The 14479-nt window shown below is 38.7% G+C and overlaps 1 protein-coding gene across 3 annotated transcripts in view; it reads right to left on the bottom strand.

The window, feature by feature from the left end:
* Positions 1-2530: 2530 nt before the first annotated feature.
* The window catches only part of ATXN7 (ataxin 7), a 64608-nt gene continuing 52659 nt past the window's right edge, over positions 2531-14479 (bottom strand). For all 3 annotated transcript variants that reach the window (XM_040075844.2, XM_040075842.2, XM_040075843.2), the window contains 8 exons: positions 10577-10829; positions 9679-9941; positions 8866-8948; positions 6895-7160; positions 6293-6491; positions 5305-5426; positions 4077-5028; positions 2531-2931 (listed from right to left, as the gene is read on the bottom strand). In XM_040075844.2, the coding sequence (XP_039931778.1) occupies positions 2914-2931; positions 4077-5028; positions 5305-5426; positions 6293-6491; positions 6895-7160; positions 8866-8948; positions 9679-9941; positions 10577-10829 (2156 nt within the window). In that variant the 3' untranslated portion in view covers positions 2531-2913. The remainder of the gene's footprint in view (positions 2932-4076; positions 5029-5304; positions 5427-6292; positions 6492-6894; positions 7161-8865; positions 8949-9678; positions 9942-10576; positions 10830-14479) is intronic.

The raw sequence follows: 14479 nt of genomic DNA, 5'->3' as shown, positions 1-14479 counted from the left end.
GTCAGGCAACTGATAAGCAATGCCACACGGAGCACGTGGGCGATCCTGGGCCCGGATCCGCCCGCTCCCGAGACAGGGAGAAGGGACACGGCTTGCACAAAACGGAGGCATCCCTTACATCGCAAAGTAGGCATGTGAACTATTGGCTTGGCAGTGAACCACTTCAAATTATAAAAAGGTATTTGCTTTTTTTTTCTTTTTAATTAATTAATAAATAAATACTAGATGATCTCAATTGTACCAAAACTGGATATAAGAAAAAAAGACCTGTGCAAAAATACATATTTAAATATGTACAATCAATTAACAAAATATGTCTTCTGAAATAGGGATACTTCAATATTTATAATAGAACAAGAAATTCCAAAATAAAGATACAAAAGTATGGTTTTTTTTTTTTCTTGTATAATTCTTTGTTCATCATTGCAGCAATTTTTTAGGTTAAGAAAACTGCAGGAGTCATAACGAGAAGTTGGAAAGACTATAAAAACTGTATCTCTTAAATTAATACCAAAATCTGTCTAGAAACAACCCAGCCACTGCAAATTCAATTTTGCAAGGAAAATTAATTTTAAGCTTCCTTAATTATTTACAGTAAGAACTATATGACAATAAAAGCTTCAGGAACAATGTTCTGCTTCTAACCAAGATCTAAAACGTAATCTTTAGAGCAGGTCTAGGGCAGGCAGAATTTATGCTCGGACCCTTTGCTCCAGTGGCTCGAGCCCACATGGCGCAGGTGGCTCTGGAGGAGCAGCCATCAGGAATTCACTTTGTACACGTCTGCACGCTACTGAGGGAGCACAATTTTGCCATTTTGCTTTCAAATCAACAGAACCTTAAAAACCAGAGGACAGTTCAATCACAAATTCGTCAGCATCCAGCCTTGCTGAATTTTTGTTTCTTTTACCTTTGTTTCTACCAAGAGTCAAATTGCACTTGTGACTGACGTTATCCTGAAGTGGAAGCTCTGCCCCAGGGACTTCATCAGAGCATGGAATTCTCTCCAAACGTGCAGGATTTAATACACTTGGATTTCTTTTTGTGGCATTTCGCTTTGGTTCCTTTTGCGTTAAACCAATTGCGGTTCTAACAATCCTTTCAACAGGGCATCCTATTAAATATGAATCCTTTTGTTCCTGAAAAGTTGTCTAATTTTTTTTTTTTTTTAATAAGTTTGCATAATAAGAGTCTCTAGTACATTGCTTTCTCAGTGTGATCTTTTGTATCAATTCAAAGCTAAAGTGTCTGCATAGAGGCTTCTTGTTGTTTTGCTGTATAACAATGATTTCATAGGAAGTTCAGGAGAAACTGAAAGCATCGTTAGGTAAACAACTAAGCAACTGCTACTCAGAGTGGCTTTGGATTCCCTGATGTACTTACTGCTTGCCACCAGAATGGGGAGAAGGCTGGGCTACGTGAACAGTTGGACAGGCTCAGATTGTCTCTTCTCAGCAATAGCTGATGCCCCTTTAAGGCAGAAAATAAAAATCTTCTTTGTTAGGATTTCATCTTCCTTCGCTTTGCCCCCTTAATAAAAGTTTAGTCAGTTTTGAGCCTTTACCTGATGCTAAAAAACTTAACAAAAACATCCAGATGAGTCAAACCAGAGTACAATGAGCCCTTTGGCGGAATTCCTTTTTGAGGTGTTTTGAGGTGAAGCAAGACAAAATACTTCATAAAAATTGGCTGGATTATACAAAACTGTAAAGCCCCCCATGCTCATAATGCCTGGGTGGGCCTGGGATGACCGTGATGCACAAATCAGTGCTTCACAGTGAACTCTGCTGTCAAATTGGCATTTATTCCAGAATTTTGACTCAAAAAAAAAAAAAAAAAACTTACTGAGTGGTAGAAGGCATCACACATCGACAACTCTGTTACACAAACAAGGCAGAAAGAAACTGACCTTTATGGTTGTTAGAAAATATTTAAATATTTTAAAAACTCCGTTTTAAAAGGGCTAATTTTATCAGCTGGAAGAGGAAGACAAATCCAGCCTAATTTCACCAATACAGTTATTTTTTTTTAAAAAACAAAGGCCTGTGGTATACAGTATAGGTCAATAAATACGTTCTTTGGGCATAGAGTTTTAGAGGTTATTTGCCTTTGTCTGATATTTTTGGAAGTTTTAAAGAACAAAGTTAACTTTTTTTCCACAATAAAATCTCACTCAAAAGAATAGAAAATAGGTTTTGTATCACACAAATACGGCATTTTTATACTTGTTTTCTGAACAGTGGCCTCAAACAAGTTTTTCTGGTTTTGGTGGGTTTGTTTTGTTTTAAACTCCTGATAGCTTCTTATCCCAAATTACCTGCAAAAGGCTGGGCAAAACAGACTATTTTTTGAATTGTGCTATTTTTTATATTCTATTAAAGGAACATTGCTATAAAAACACTAAAGCCATATTCCCTTCTTGAGGGCTTCTTTCCATTGTGCCTCACACATTTTTCCCCTTGTCACGGGGTCCTCTCCATTGAGGGTGTCTGTCTGGTTTAGCTATCACCTACAAAAGACACCATCAGTATAAAAATAAGTCCACAGTAATGTTTATTTCCCCCCAGAAAACATTCGATTGCCCAGCCAAACTATGTCAAATAGTGGCAAGATGATGTACTCCTGTAAGGAAAATCTCACAGATTTGTAGCAAACAGTCCAGACCACTGTTAACACTGATAAGAGCAATTATGTGGCTGAACTTCATCCAGTGTCCATTTCTAGTATATTCACTGCTACAGACATGGCTTCAGGGAAATTCCTCGCTTAAGTGACAGTCCAGTAGATTTCCACACCTGAGGACCATGGGAAGTTGGGAAAACTCAAGGCATCTTGGAGTCCAGAAATCCAGATGGAGGTTTTGCTTGTAGTGAAAACTGTCCAGTTTGTTTCTCACCGTGGTGCCTTCAGCGGTCAGGGACGGGCCTTCGGCTTGGGGGCGAGAGAAGAGAGAACGATCAGTGAGCCAGGCCCTCAGAGGCACTGAAAACAAACAGCTTGTGTGGCTAACAAGGGCACATCTGGGGGAAATTCTCAGGCATAAAGCAGCCTTGATAACACAAGGCTGGCCTCTCTGAGACTTGAAAATCCTCAACTAAAGCACTCCAAAGTTATAACGGTTTCAAGCACGCCTTCCTTCTTAGTTCGCTCAAACTGTATTTCTCTTTTACTTATATTGCATAGTTGAAACAGTAATTATCAGGCAAGTCCAAATATAAGTTCAGCCATCTGAAGGGGTTTTTTTTTGTTAAGTAAACAAACGTGAAGGTGAAAATATTCCTCTGTGGCTGAAACTGAAAATTAAGAAACCACTCTCAAAAAGTTCTTACTGATAGCCTGGCTCTCCAGCTACAGAAATTTCAGTTTTTAGCAGCAGAGAAAAGAAAGTTTCTTGGATTTTTAATCCTGAATGCACTACTTTTCCAGTGAGATTTGTTAAAAAAAAAATCAAAACCCCAAACTAATTTCTAAAATGGGATCCTACAAACTCATGAGATCTGCTTCCGTTATAGCATATGTTTGCCTTACCAACTAAAGACGTTTATTATCTGATTTATTATATTTAATCTCATTATTACTAAGAAGTTAGTCAATGACACCTTGGGATAATAGGCTTATTTTATCACAGTATCACAGTTCTGTTATCAGCATCATTATGTTCCACTTTGTAGAATGTTTATTCCTGACACAGAAACAAGGAGTCAGGCTGAGGCACACAGCTCAGTTCCATGGCAGGCTGGCAAGATTCACTTTTAAAATTATGGTTTAAAAATAAGAGGAATGAGTTTTATCTGAAAGCAATTCACAGGCAACATCATCTAAGGAATTTGAAATATCCCATTTAAGGTTTCTTTCTAAAGTGTAGCTTTTTAAAATTAGAATGTTTATAAAAGTCTCGTGTAAATGCACCAGAAGAACACTCAAAATGAGTACTGGACAAAGAGAAGAGCCACCTTTTACCTGATCCTGAGCAGGATCTGGAACTGGCTATCTATTTACTACTTCAGAGAACACATGTATTATGAGCAATCGAGGAAGCATTTCATGCTGGCTTAGTTTGAGACAGGATTTCCTACCTGATGAAACAGAGAATTGTTCATCAGTCCTTGTGTCCCTGGGATTGCACCAGTGTGTTTTGCATGAACATTGTTCACCGACGTCAATTTGGCAACTTTGTTTGATTTGCTGCTGCTGCTGTTGATGCTGCTTGAACCAGGTGAGCACTTTCTTTTCTTTCCTATTAATTTGTCAAGGGAAGTATGCGAATGTGAAAAACTGCTGTGTGAATTTACAGTCAGCTCACTGGACTGATGAACAAATGGCCCTAAGGAGAGCGTGGAGTCGCTGCTGTTCATCATCACGCTCATTCTCTTTATGGATTCTGCAGGGCTCCCGGTTGGAGGACCCCTCCCTGATTGGTCATGTTTGAGGCTAACAGAGTTAGCTTTGCTAGTCATACAGTTGAGGCCAACGCTGTGGGACGAGGCTGTCACTGAGGGATGATAGGAGGTCCCAGAGTTTCCAGAGTTAACCACACAGTTTTTTCTAAAGGACTCTGTGGAATGAGAAGGTGCGAGCAGTGCGGAACTGTTTTTACGCTTCTTTCCTGAGCCGCCGCTGCTACTGACGCTGCCGGTGCTGTTACAGGTGCCACTGCCAGCAGAAGATTCCTTAGGTTTAAAAGATTTGCTGGATTTCATTTTCTGAGGTTTGCTGGGCATAGGTGAAGGTACAGAGGAAAGCACTGTAGGTGTTGAAGGGGAAGAAGACACTTGTCTTGATTGCATACTGCAGACAGGATCCACTGCACCCAGAGCAGCGGGGTTGGCGCTTAGTGTCGTCCCGTGGGATGGTACCGATTTGTTGTTCAGAGACACACAGGAGGGAGAGACCAACGCTGGCGATGACATAACCGTGGTGGGTAAGAGGAACCCTGCTGCGCTGACACCGTGCTGAGAAGCAGGCATCAGGTTTGTCCGATGTGGGGCACGGACCGATGCTGTGTTACTGGATGCTGGAGGGATTTTCCTGCAGGTGAAAAGAAAAACAAAGATAAACCCCCCCACAGGCACCATTCTTTAGACTAATGCCCAGTCTAATAATGCTACCTCAAAATGATTGTATCTTGGGGTTGATTAATGAAAGATTTTATTAAACTGATAGTTAACTGTTGCGAAAAATGTAAAGCACAGACCATCAACCTTCAGTCTGAGCACAAAACTACTGTTCTTTAACTAGAATCACAGGGTTCCATGTACTTCTACAAACACCAAGAAGAATAAGAACTCTTTCACTTCTACTCACTTCCACATCTGGGAATTAAGATGCTTCTCCAACATGAAGTCAAGTGCACATCGAATATGGTTCCACCGCTTGTCAAACACGTAATAACCTCTTCCAATTTGCTGACTACCAAATGTGCAAAACTGAAAAGACATGATTTTTATTGGTGTTTTCTACTTTCAATGACAACTCTCTGAATAACAATGTCTTTATGATAAATATGCTTTTAGATGTTTAAGTAGAGGATAAAAAAATATAAATTAGAGTTTTTATGTCTATGACCCAACAACTGTTTTATATTTTGGCCTTGGTAAATTGAGATAATTTTGTCTTCTGATACTCCGATATTTAATAGAAGAAGTCTAATTTGAACTCCTCTGATTAAACAGAAAATGTTAGCAGTATGTCTGTTTATGTAGAAATGTTATACACACACACACATATTTATGTAACATCTACTTCTGAGGACCAACCAGCTATCAGCTAGCAGTCAGTTTTTTAAAAAAAGGATATAATTTGACATCCAGGCTGGGCAATAATTCCACTTTTAGTTATACTAACTTTTGTCAAAATCTTAATATTAAAATACCTTACTGCTGCTTTTAAGGTGATGTTGATAACTCAAGTAAAAAAATGTGTGTGGGTGTGGAGGGAGAAGTCCAATAAGAAAATCGCACCAAAAAGACAGTGTTTACATGTCCTTGTTCCAAAACCACAGCCCTTTAGAGCAGTTACCAATTTCATGTTTAGTATTCTGGCATTTTGGTTTCTTTTGGATTGGAGAAGTGAGCTATGAACACATTTTTTAGCATGTTTATTTTGCAACTAGTTAAACCTTCACCGCCTACTAGGCCACAAAGTAATTTTCTCAAAATACAGGGAGGGGGGGAAAAAAAAAAAAAAAAAAAAAAAAACACACACCCCACAGAAAATCACCTGTAAAACCCCAAAGTAACTTGTTTACACAATTAGAGTCAGAGAGAGACTGAGGTTAACTTTGAAAACGTACAGCGGCTGGTTGAGGATGATGACCTGAATAATGACAATCCAGTTTTTCAACAGGCTCTTCTTTTTCATCACATTCTCCCTCATCACTGGATAACCGAGATGCTGGCTCAGCTGCAGGCAAGGGAGGGTGCGGGGACTCGTGGACAGAAGGAGACTCACTGGGGGCATTTCCACTGTGCTGGGCTGGACAGCCTGGAGGCCTGGGGGAGGCAAGCAGTAACCAGGTGTTATTGAACCAAGCCCAGTTAAAAATTCCATCCTTTAAGTGCTTACTATTACTGAGAGAAAAAAAAATCTACATTTAAGAGATCCCTGGTGTTGTCCACGGTATTGTAACCTGCCAAGGGGAAGCACAGGGAATGGTGGTACCCCTGGAAAAGCAGCACTGCCCAATTGTTGCTCAACCTCTTCCATTGATTGCAAGTCAGCTTTTACTACTTCAAACACGTTACCCTCAGCAGGTAGTTGCTAACTGCAGACAGGCACCAGGCCTGGAGCAAACAACGCTGCCCCGTCCAACAGATCCGTATCGCTCCCTCAAAATCCACCTCGTCAAGCTGCCAGTATGCATTTCATACCACTGCATCTGCAGATTTTCCTTACCTTGGAAGACTGGGGGGGTGAGGTTTGGGTTTATTAGGTAATAAAGGCTTTGATTCTGTAAGAGTAACTCCATGAGAATTTTGGTGCAGCTCCTGGGAAGTTTTAGTAGGTGAGGGATGTGGTTCCCTGAGAGGGGGCATCTGCTGATGATGATCCGAATGTCGAAGAAGTTCTTTTTCCCTGGTTTTGCTTTTGTGCTCAGCTAGTAACACATCAAATCGTTTTCTTCGACCCTGTACAGCCCTCCGCTGGGTTAAGGAATGTGTCTGCAGAACCAGGAATAAATCATTAATCCCAGGCTATGACATTTGTGGAAGTCAAACACTCAAAATGCGTGTCTAGAGCTCCAAAACAGAGAAAATCATCACAGTTCTGGTTTAGTAAACAAATGGAAATATGATTTGGAAAACAAACGTTAAAATTGCTTGGTGCACGATTATAAATTTGTCCGATACAGAGTAACAAAACCAGCAATTCAGTAAAAGGCTTCTTTCAAACTACATTTTAAAAACCAAACTGCCAAGTTTTTAATAAGGTTAAGACTAGAATCGAAAACCTTGTTTTACATTGATATTTTACTTGCCAACTCCTGCAAAACCAAACCGAGAAAATATTTACTTCCACTAAAAAAAATATTCAACAAAATAATGTTTAAAATCAGGCTTCTAATGGGAGACCTAAAAAATATTTATTAAAGTACTGGGCTGCCTTCTATAAACTAATATATTCCTTGAAAATTAATGTAATCAAATAGATATTGAGGAATTCAAAACATCCAACAGAATCCAGAGTCAGTCAGCACTCAAAGTTCTTTGAGTGTCCTGAACAGTACAGACAGTAAGATGTGTATATGTATAAATGGCACCAATTCTAAGTAAGGTGAAGTAAATGGAAACTATTATTCTGAATTGTTTAAGTTACACACAGCAATACCTCTTTGATACGGCACAAAGGGTTTCATTTGGTTCTTTTCAGAAGGTAAAAATTTTTATCGCATAATTCAGACACAAATAGCAATTCCAAAAATTATTGCATGAGTGGCATATTCTAAAGAATTGCAGAGAAATTTTTTTACTCTTTTCACTTTTGATTCGCCTATTTCTCTTGTAAAATCTTGCAGCCTTTCCCTCCTCTATTAGCAAAACAATTTCCTCCCCTCTGTAATTCCAAAAGGGCAATGTGTTCAAGTTCAGTTCCTCTGGGTCATTAGTGCCAGCTTCATTTACCTTTGTTCTGTAGGTGGTTTATTTACCAGATGTATCCCAAACTGAGGGTAGAGCTGCTTTATAGGAAAGCAGCAAAATATTACACAAGTGCAGGGGATCTGGACTCTTGGTTCCTTGTGAGCGAGTGACAGCTCTCTGTCCCCCAGGGTTTTGGAGCCAGAGGATACATTTTGTCTGACTGAAAGTTTTTGTGATTGTTTATTTAGAGTTGGACCTCTAGGTGTGCTCCATGGCTGTTTCAGGAGCTGGCTGTGGCACTACATCCAGCGGTATTAGCATTTACACAAATTCCAACCAAGAACCTGCAGCAGACTCTGCTGGGGAGTGAGGAAAGGGTGTGAGAGGGGAAGAGCTTGAATTATTTAAATCCTACATAAGCAATATTTTCAATGCTTATGAAGAATTTCAAAATGCATGTTCTATGACCAGAAGGTTACCTCCCAAACAGAGGTACACACTGGCCCCCTGCTACATGTGGAGTAACACTTTGTCCCATGTCGACATCCATGTTTAAAGAGTTTATACAAAAATACAAATCTTCAGGTTACTTTGGGAAACACTTTCTGAATAAATTATTAACTGAACTTCAAAAACAACTTCTTCTTGGTTCTGAGCAACATGTTTTGAGAGGTACCACTTACAATGGTAATTACAACTGCAAAAATTTGCAGTTCTTAGTTTTCTATCATGTTCCTCAAAAATCTGAGTAAAAATTTCAGATAATATCCTGATTCAGATACCCTACCTTGCATGTTAAAGACCTAGTACAAGGTTTCCTGGTTTCCACATCAATGACACCACAGTATATATCAGGATCAAATTCTCTCTCTGTCAAAGACACACAGCATTGAAAAGTTAACGAAAGACACTTTGAAATACTAACATTTAGTTTCATCATAAAAATGAATCATACTGGAACCTTTTCAAATGTGACACAGGCAAATGTACAAATAAAAACGCACAATAAGATTGTACAAATTATTGTTTCTACACTCTCAGCAAGCTTATGGCGTGCTGAAATACAGATCTCAAGTCTACAAACGACCTCAAAGGAGGATTTGATGCTGCCTGTTAGGAGTAGAGATCACCGTTATGGACTGTGACAAACAAATGGTGGGTTTTTGCTTGTTGGCTTTGGTGTCAAGAACCTTTCTATCATTCTACTAACACTCAAAGTAATTGTGTTAAAAAGTGTACAGAGCAGACTGGGTTTCCATTTCTGAGTTTATGAGGTGCTAGTTGCTCTGTTTTCTGTGTACATTTGGACCTTCCATACAGAAAGAAGGAAACTCTTTAGAGACAGGAGAAGAGTGTAATTTTAGAACTGTCAGAACTGACAGGCATTTGAGATCTGTACAGGTTTCTGAAAGGAAAAGCCAATTCCAAGGTGTTTGCATCCTTAAAGTGTACGTCAAATTATAGATTTAAATTATAATATTTAAAAACTCTTACTAAAAGTTACAGTATTACAGGAGTTTTAATTTACTTCTGGAATTTATTTTCATATATGTATTTCTACTAAAAGCAACACAGCTAATAATAATTAAAAAAAAATTACCTGACAATCTTTTATGCAAAAATTTCCTATTATTCGTATTTTCTTCAGGTTTCTTTTCCAAAAATGGAGGCACAGAGAGAAGACCTTTACCATTCAGTATCTGTCCAGGGGAAGGCAAGGGTGGCTTTGGTATTGAGGGACAATTAAGGCCAGTCTTTATTGAGGAACTCACAGTAGTAGAACAAGTTGGACCAACAGCAGCTTTCAGTTGGGCACCATCTATCTTTGGATGAATCTTTTCCACTTTGACAGATGGAGTCATACTGTTATTTATGAAAAACAAAGAGAGAAAAATTGAAATAAAATAGCTAAAATATGTTATTATTCAACAATTCTCTGATCTATTCCCAATATAAATGCAGACCTTTCTCCTATTATCTTTTTAATTTTTGCATTTTTTTATGATATCCATAATATCCAGACATCTCTTCTGCCCTCTTTTCCCTGACACTCCAGGGCATCCAGGGACTTTAGAAATCACTGAGAACTGTCCAAAGCAACTGCAATGGACCCAATTAGGTCCAGTGAGAAATGTCCCATTCTGTAGCAGTAAATTTTATCAGCAGGGCTGTTATCTCACATGTGCAGGTCAAAAATCACCTGAATCAGAGATAAAACTCCCTTATGATTAAAGTATGCAGATTACATCAAAGAATTAGGAGCCTCTAGTAAAATGACCTTTATTCATGGTGATTTAAGATGCAGCTTTGCAACAGTTCTTCAACACAGATATGAGCATTAATTAGAATCTTTGACTAGGCTGCGGGAAAAGATCTGGAGGAGTTTAAAATTATTATCTCCTAAACCAAAACCACTCTGAAACAGAAGGAAACTTTCTTGACATAGCAGTGTCTATGCAAGTAATGACATTTAATTCCCTTTCCAAAGGCATACTCACATTTTGTCATGGGGAACTTTGCTGTGCTGTACCGAATGCATTAACCTGTTGTTTCCGCTGATCTGCAGCTTGTCTTTGGGTGATTTCAACAACTTGGAATTTGATGATGATGCACTAGTACCTCCACTGGATGAACGATTGCTCCCACTTCCACTGCTACCTTTGTTTTTTGAAGGGAAAGATGAAATGAGGGAAAATACTGAAGAGGAGGGAGGAGTCAAAGGCGGCTTGCTGGAGGAGCTGTGTCTTCTTTCTGAAAGAGTGAAAAGGGGTTTTAAGCTCCCATGTAGAAAGAATTTGTAAATACTTTATGTCACTTACTCCATTAACATTTTTCCTTTATTGGTTTGGGAGGTTCCCTGCCACATACAGAGCATAGAAGAATCAAGCCTCTCTGTAATCCATGAGGTTCCACTTAATGCTGGTCTCCAGGGAGTTACCAGAATCTCTGAGTTTTCAGAGCTACATATCTCAGCCAATAAAGCTTAGCTCTCCCTCCATCTCAAATAATGAGAGCTCTGGATCTCAGACACACAAAGCCAAGAGACCACTATCCTCAGGCCAGGCAAGCTTAAATATCATATTCCCTTAGAGAATAAGAATTATCTGTAAGTATGTCTCCTAATCATCAAAATTATATTGAATCCAATATTTTCACTTTTACTTCATGACAAACTTCTGGTATGATCTATCAAACCTCCAGTATGGAACACCTCTGAGAACATCAGCTCAAATATCGACCTACATTGGGTTTTTTGAGCATTGTTGGTTTTTGTTCAGTTGGGTTTCTTCCCTCTTGTTTTTATTCAGCAGCAGCATCAAAAGCAGCAACAGATATTCTGCTACAAAAACCTGAGTATCTGAATTAAGAGAGGTCAGATTCTGTCACTGGACGTGTTTTTTTAAATAACACCAAACCATGAAGACTTTTTATGTTTCTCCCACCATTTCAGGTAAAATACTGTCTATCGTAAAGGTAGTTCTTTAGAACCCTGAATTCTCAAAACACCTGGCAGCTTCCAGCTCTGCCTACAGGACACATTAACGGACCGTGTGCCCACTGGCACATGGACACCTGTGATTCCTGGAGGATCTGTGTAATCAACAGCTAATTAAAAGCCACCTCAGGCAATCAAGTAAATGAAAACCACAGATCTAAGAGACACAAGAAAGAGGTCTGTCAGGGGAGTGCAAAGGCAGTGGTAACACCCCTTTTGCAGCCAAGTACTGTTAGAGGTGCCCAAATCCACCCCGGATCAATCTCAGGATCACCTTACAGATTCTGACTTAAGTGAACTGTGGAAGCAGCAGGCTACCCGTGAAGCTACAACTACAGCCAAGAGTGACAGCCAAGTCCAGTGCAACCTGTGCAGAAGCCTGTAATGCTCTGGGAAACGTAAATTAGTACAGCTGTGTTCTGCTTATATGACCTGTTTGGAAGTAGCGTTTCAAATGTGTTCATTAGCTCAGAAAAATAAAAATAATGAATGGATATAGAGCTTGGACTAAGAAAGTGAACCAACTCCTGTGTGTTTCTCTGTTTAACTGCAAAAATGGGTGCAAACTACCTAACAAACCTTCTGCAAAATTTTGCACAATACTCATCAATTCTGAATGGGTAATTACCAAGAAGCCAAGTATGAAATGCCCCACAAAAATACCAAACAAATTAAGTAACTTATCACCCATCTCAAGGAACAACTGCATTTAAATTGGAGTATTAAAAACAATTAGCTATCAAAATCATCCACTTTGTTTTCTAGAGCCAGCTGCCACTGAAGAGTCTGTAAATGAAATATTTTAGCATATTTCTGTTCTAGTAAATGCCTGTGCTTCCAATATGACGCAGTGCTTATTGCCAAATGGCTTTTTATAGCAATGGCAAGAATCCCTGAGCAGCTCTGTTAAGTTACTATTTGAGGGCCATTAGAGTTCAGTGATGCTACACCCTGTGAGATAATGAGAAACATTACTCAATACACTTCCACATTCTGTATATTTAGAAAATTCAAAATCCAAGTGCTTATCACAGTTTCAAATAATCTCCAATAAACCAGTGGATGACTAATGCAACCCTTGGGAGTTTGTTGTGATGACTTTTGCTTTTTGAATGAAGTGAGAGTATTACTTTCTTGAAACAAACCTAGCAGACGAAAAGAAGGGACTAGAATAAAACTGACGACCTCCTTGCATTCCATCATTAGGAAACTAGACAAAAAAGTAATCTCAGCTATTTATGTGGATAAGGATATTTCTCTTCTGGCAACTATAACTGGCATTGTTCTGGTCCCAAACTGAGATGTTTACTGCTATTTGCACAAATGTTCAACAGCACCAGGCTCAACCAAGTGAGTTTAATAGAAAGCGTTTTAAATTAGCAATAACAAAAAAAAAAAATTACCTAAGAGAACGAAGGCTAATGGCTGATCACACACAAGCTGACAGTCTACCTATCAGAGAGGATTTCCATACACAGACACGCACACTGAGAAAAACCCCCCATCAAATCCACTTTTTCTAGAATTCTGGGACAATTTCTGAGAGAGATACTGTAACAATGCAGGGCTGTGAAATCTTCACTTTCCACTTCCGCGCATAACCATGACTTATGTCCTCTATCAACAAAACAAGAAGAATTTTCAGCTCATTTTTCATAACCTGACCAGACCTATTTTTTTTTGTTGACATACATATAAATTGAGGTAAGGCTGCTTCTACAATTTGCTTATATTTAATGTTTCAGTCTTTTATAACGTTTATGGTTTTAAGTGAAATCTTCTTAACTGTTTTGCAAACCATGTGAAGAGCACTGAAGTCTCATCTTAATAGAGAAAGCTAATATTATTTTTGAAACCAGACATGTTAAGAATTGCATATTTGATCTAATAAACATAGTTATTGACAGACTGACACAGTTTTTACTGGAAAAATTACTACACAAACTGTCACTGAATAATCAAGACCACCATGCTTTTTATGCTAAGCATATTACAATAAATTCTACTAATCTTCTGCCAATTTAACACAGTTCCCATTTGTCATTAATTCTGTCTCAGCCCAAAAACATTTAAAAATATAAGTATCTCCAGGTGTTCAGTTTTCAAATTGTAAAGGTTGGTACTCACATTCCTTGCCTTCACATAACTCTTGAGAGGAAAACAGGTTTTTTGGTAATGATTGCTTATATAGCATATCAAAGTGATACTTCCACTTCTGCACCTGTGTACGATGATTCTAAACTCTAAAATTTAGGGGAAAGGAGAGGTTTTATTGTTACTGCTTGGGGTTTTCAGCTGTGTTTTTGTTTTTTTGGTGGGTTTTTTTTTGTTTTGTTTTGTTTTTTGGTGGGGGGAGGTTGTCTGTTTGTCGGTTTTGGTTTTGGGGTTTTTTTCGCCTTTCTTTTTAAATATCAGAAAAATGTAAGTTTTGGCTTTGGACAAAGAACCAGAAAGTCTTCCTTGATGCCACAGCATTGAAAAGAATCTGATTTAAAATGGAAGCTGTGTTCAACACTAAACTTGAACAGAAAAACTCCTCCTTAAGTACCTTTGCATTTATATAACAGGTTTGTGACACTATGGAGAAGGACTGGACAGAGTTGGAAAGCTGTGAAAAGAGATGGCTTCCCAGCAAACAATGCCTCTGCTGCACAACCAGGATAACTGTTAATTATCAAGCTGAAAAACACAGCATGTCTGTGCTACAGCTGAGCAAGTATTATATATGCATCAGGCCAAAGAACACACGACTTCCTGATAAAATAGATATTGGTAATATAAATCCCTTCCAGAGCTTAAAAAAAGCTTCACCTGGCCCTCTTAGTCTGGCTGCCAATTTTCTTGGGTTTAAAAATCCTATTTTCCAATGTCCGATTCCTACTAAACATGCAGCAATCTCTGACAA

Source organism: Hirundo rustica, chromosome 12 (genome assembly GCF_015227805.2).
Source record: "Hirundo rustica isolate bHirRus1 chromosome 12, bHirRus1.pri.v3, whole genome shotgun sequence".
Lineage (NCBI taxonomy): Eukaryota > Metazoa > Chordata > Aves > Passeriformes > Hirundinidae > Hirundo > Hirundo rustica.
This window is presented reverse-complemented; position numbering and strand designations above follow the sequence as displayed.